At 54.7% G+C, this 4,751-nt stretch overlaps 1 protein-coding gene across 1 annotated transcript; it reads right to left on the minus strand.

Moving 5' to 3' along the window:
• Positions 1 to 558: 558 nt before the first annotated feature.
• On the minus strand, positions 559 to 1,733 carry LOC132514007 (olfactory receptor 10V1-like). Its single transcript, XM_060138643.1, is given in 2 exon segments — positions 559 to 1,167; positions 1,170 to 1,733. Coding segments are annotated over 2 exon segments (1,173 nt in total).
• Positions 1,734 to 4,751: the final 3,018 nt, after the last annotated feature.

Below are 4,751 nucleotides of genomic sequence, written 5' to 3' on the forward strand. Positions count from 1 at the left end.
TCCTTGAGATCGTAATGCCGGACCTGAGTCCCTGAATCTCGGAGGCTCAGCAGGATATTGAAGGCTTCCCTTCCATTAGCAGCCAGAGTCTGAAGCTGTTCCTATGCCAGAACTCATGGGAGGGCGGGGGGGGGGGGGGGCGGTCAGCGTCCAATTAGTGCTGATTGAACACCTGTTATGTGCCTGGTGCCGGGCGGCAGGTTAATCACAGTTCTTGCCTGCAAGGAGCCTCTCGGCCAGTCAGGGAGAGAGCAAAGCCCTTCAGCCCTAGGTAATGAGTGAGCGCACGGGCCCTCCCCAAGGCCGCCAGGAGTGAGCGGCCCTCGAACCCATGGCAACATGAGGAGGGGCCAGCTGGCCCAGAGGCTGGAAGCGGGGTAGGTCGGGAAACGCGGCGGAGAGGAGGGCGCGCAGGAGGAGGGTGGAGTGGGTTACAGCCCCTGGGCTGGCTCTGCCTTTGCCCCCTTGCCTTTACCTCATTTGGACTTGGGAGCTCGCTCCTTGTACTTCTAGCTCTTTGGCCGGAGAAGTGTCTGACGGTGCTCCAGAGTCTGGGTGTCATCGTCCGCGAAGGGGCCGTGAAACGTTCACTGACCCCCCCAGAGCTGCTCCATCTCGGAAAGCGTCAGGGTTTGTTCCACGTGTGACGGCGGGAAAGGGGGCGGTAAGGTCCAGGCGCCCGCAGAACCACAGCGCAGCCCTCAGGAGGAGGCGTGGGGCTGCGAGGGCTGCGCGGACATGACCGACTGGGCTCTGGCACGTGGACCCCCTCTTCCCGCTCCCCTTGCATTGGACTGCCGGCCTCGTCTGGTCGTGGCTCTCCAGGAGTCTCTTGAGGGCCCCCTCGACTTCCTTGTTCCTCAGACTATAGACCGTAGGGTGGAGCACGGGAGTGACACTGGTGTAGATTAAGGACACGGTTTTGTCCTGTTCTGGGGCGTAGCATGACTTGGGGCGAATGTAGATGAATATTGTGCAGCCGTAGTGCAGAAGGGAGACCAGCAGCAGGTGCCCAGCACAGGCGGAGAAGGCCTTGCTCCTGCCCTCAGCCACGTGGATTCTGAGGACGGCAGCGATAATGAACCCGCAGGAGAGCAGGGTCAGCAGGAAGGGAACCAACAGGATGAGCAGGCAGACGAGGAAGACCGCGACCTCACTGGCCCGCGTGCGTGCGCGCAGGCCAGGAGTAGCACAGCGGGGATGTCACAGAAGAAATGACTGATCTCATGAGACTGACCAAAGGGGAAGAGGGATATCAGTGTGGGGAGGGTGAAGGAGAGCGCAAGTCCGCTGACTCACGCCAGAGCCAGCACCTGCAGACACAGGGTCCTGGCTATGATGAGTGTGTAATGCAGGGGCTTGCAGATGGCCACAAAGCGGTCGTAGGCCATCGCAGCCACGAGGAAACACTCTGCCCTGCCCAGGGCGCTGAAGAGATGCATTTGCAGGGCTCAGCCCAGGAAGGGCATCCGCTGGCTCCCGGACAGGAAACTGGCCAGCATGCTGGGGACGATGACCCACGTATAGCCGATTTCAATGGTGGACAGGTTGCGAAGGAGGAGATACGCGGAGTCAAAGAGGGTGATGAGCGCAAGAGTCGTGTGCCCTGCTAGGGTGACAAGATGCGTGATTAGAAACAGTCCAAACAGGGAGATTTGTAACTCAGCCAGGTCCCCAAAGCCCAAGACAATGAATTCAGAGCTCAAGGTGTGCTGCTTCTGCAGTGGGGCCATCCTGCGTTCTCCTCTGTCGAGCTCCTGGGCCGGAAAAGGCAGCTTTCTAGCAATTCTCTAAGTCGTGGGAGACCCTGGAGCCCTCTCCACAGATGGCCATTGTCCCCATTCTGTGAGCCTTTTGAACTCTGCCTTCTGTTCAGCGAGAGCGGCGGAGTGCTCGCTCTGATGGTGACGTCACTTTAGTTCACCTGTTGAGTTATTACAGAAACGAGCCGAGATGAGTGAAGTTGTCTTTAACAGACCCTAAGGAAAGTCCTCCTTCTGACTACGTTTTGAAGAGCGGCCTCAGGGTAGGGGTTGGGTGCTGAGCGTGATGTTACTTAGGTTGGAACAGAGGCCGGGCCGGCGGGGTCATTGACGCCGTGGGGAATTCCCGTGGGATGGAGGGTCCGGCGAGTTGGTCTTAAAGACACTTTGACTCTGTGCGTTGGCTATGTTGTCCCTCCCTCGCCACCGCCCCTCCCCACCAAACTCCCAGGATTCCTGCAGCCTCCCCCGTTTCAGCTCCGCTGAGTCGCAGGGAGACCCCGGCTTACGTGTGACCCCGCTCTAGACACCTCTTCTGAGCCCTGGGCTGAGTCAGGCGGATTCTCTCTCTGGCTACCCCAAAAGCCTGTGGGCTCCATGATGGCAAGAATGATTTCTTATTTAGGCTCTCCAACAGTGGTTGGCACATATTAGTGTTACTGGTGCAGATCTGTTGACTAAAAGTCTGTTGCTCGTTTCTGCATCCTCTGCAGTTAGGGCAGAGTCAGACATTGAGTAGGCACCCAACACGTATGCTTGAGTTAATGGTTAAGTGAAAGCAGGGAACCTTTGACGTATTGGGGATGCTGAGGTCATGATCGTCCAGGGTGGGAGGAAGCAGGACAGAACTAGGACATAGTCGGCACCTTCCCAGACTTTGGGGGACACGTTTGCTTCTCTCTTCCCCGGTAGGACCAAAGATACAAGTAGGAGGCCTTATGCCTAGGCTTCGATTCCTTCCTGTGCATCCCTTTCTCACAACAGAGGAGAGGAGAAGCTTGCTAAAGAGTCTAGAGATCTAACACATCGAGACTCAACAGGAGTGACCTGTTGAGGTCACTGAGATGGGTTCTCTTTACTTTCAGCGCCTCGTGGAAATGGAGTTGTCACCTCAAGGACAGGAGCTCACTTAGGTACCATTTGGACCGGGGCCAAAGTGTGAGACTCGAAGTGTGTTCACTGAAACCTGAAAACCCATTCTGCTGATGGTTTTGCTTGGCCCAGACGGAGTTTGTGCTTCCAGTTTTCCAGCCCCTTGCATGTTACACTGACTATTCTTTGGGTGTTCACTGACCTAATGGGCGCCTAGAGTCTCTGAGCAGCACGGGTCCCTGGAGGGCCGTTTGCAGAGCCGATGGTCACGACGTCTTCCCCGGATGACGCCTTCCCTGCTCCCAGCCCTGCCACCAGCTCCGCCTGGAAATCACACTAAGTGCCCTGCTCTGCCAGCGGTCTGAGTGAGGCCATCCTTTCCGGGTTCTTGTTTCTCTTCCTTGGACTCGGACCCTCGGCTCTGGCTTGGCCACAGCTGATCACTTCCACTCTTTTTTCCCATGACGGGGCTGCGGACATGTGGGGATTGCTTTGTTTCATTTGGGCCCTAAACCTTGAAAACACTGAAAACACAAAAATGAAAGTCAAAGACTTTCAAAGACACATGATCCAAACGGTTGAAAAGCGAGAAGTGAAAGTCAGTGTGACTTTCTCCCCCTGCTCTCCCAGAGAGCATCGCTCTCAGCCGGGGGGCTCACTTCCTTCCCTGCTTTGTCCGGTGCGTACAAACGCAAACACTTCACGCACACGCACACACTCACACGCATGGGCATACACACACATACACACTCCCACACGTGTACACAGAAACAAGCATGCACACACCTTACACACGCAAGCATAAACACGATCACATGTACGCACACATACACATTTGCACACGTGTACGGACACACACAGTGCACACCTGCGCGCATACATCAACACACACCTGCACGCATATATGCACATGTTCCCACACTCACACGTGTATGTATATAAACGTTCACCACAGTCACACATTAAAAGCTGAAATGGGATCATATTACACATATAAACTTACTGCCCTTAGACTGCCCTTAGTGTTTTCACCGCATAATGTGTCCGGGAGAGGTTTTCAGTCAGCACATAACTGGTTTACTTCAATCTTCTTTTGTTTTTTTTAACATCTTTATTGGAGTATAATTGCTTTACAATGGTGTGTTAGTTCCTGCTTTATAACAAAGGGAGTCATACTTCAGTCTTTTAACTGCCGCATTCTACAGTATGGATGCACTGTAATGTCATTAAGTGTAATGAAATAATACAACAAACACACGATAACAGATAAAACCTATACACAAAAGTAAATAAAACATAATTAAAATAACTGAGACTTTAATCAGTCTTTCATTACTTCGGTGTTGCAGTGGTTTCTATTTGTTTCTTACCACACGCCACGGTCCAAAGCATAGCCCCGAGTGGAGCGCGGAGCAGTGGCCCCGCGTGAGTACGGCTCGTGCATCCTTCCTGCTCTTTTCTCGCGTGCCTGGAACGGCCCCGGAGAAGAGATCTGGTTTGGTTACCTGGGAGGCACAGATCAGCGCGTGAAGCGGAAAACCGGGGAGAAGCCCGAGGAGGAGGAAAGCCCATCTTCAGGGAAGCAGCGGCAGCGCCCAGTGGCCTGGACCCGGTGGCACAGCTTCCCGCAGCCTGGCCGGTGGCTTTCCCGCCTGTCCGGACCACGGGGAGCGAGCCCTCGGAAGCACTGTCTGATGGCTGGAAGGAAGGGAGTGTCCTTAGAGGAGCTGCTACGTTGGCCCTACAGGAGAGGTGGGGAAGGAGGCCGTCCCTGTGGTCCACCCCACCGAGGGGAGACCCTTCCCTAGGTCACACAGCTGAACCCAAGCCCAAACTCAATTGCTCAGGTTTTCCTTGCCAAAAAAAGAAAAAGAAAAAGAAAAAACAGTCTAGATC

This window comes from Lagenorhynchus albirostris, chromosome X (assembly GCF_949774975.1).
Source record: "Lagenorhynchus albirostris chromosome X, mLagAlb1.1, whole genome shotgun sequence".
In the NCBI taxonomy this organism is placed as follows: domain Eukaryota; kingdom Metazoa; phylum Chordata; class Mammalia; order Artiodactyla; family Delphinidae; genus Lagenorhynchus; species Lagenorhynchus albirostris.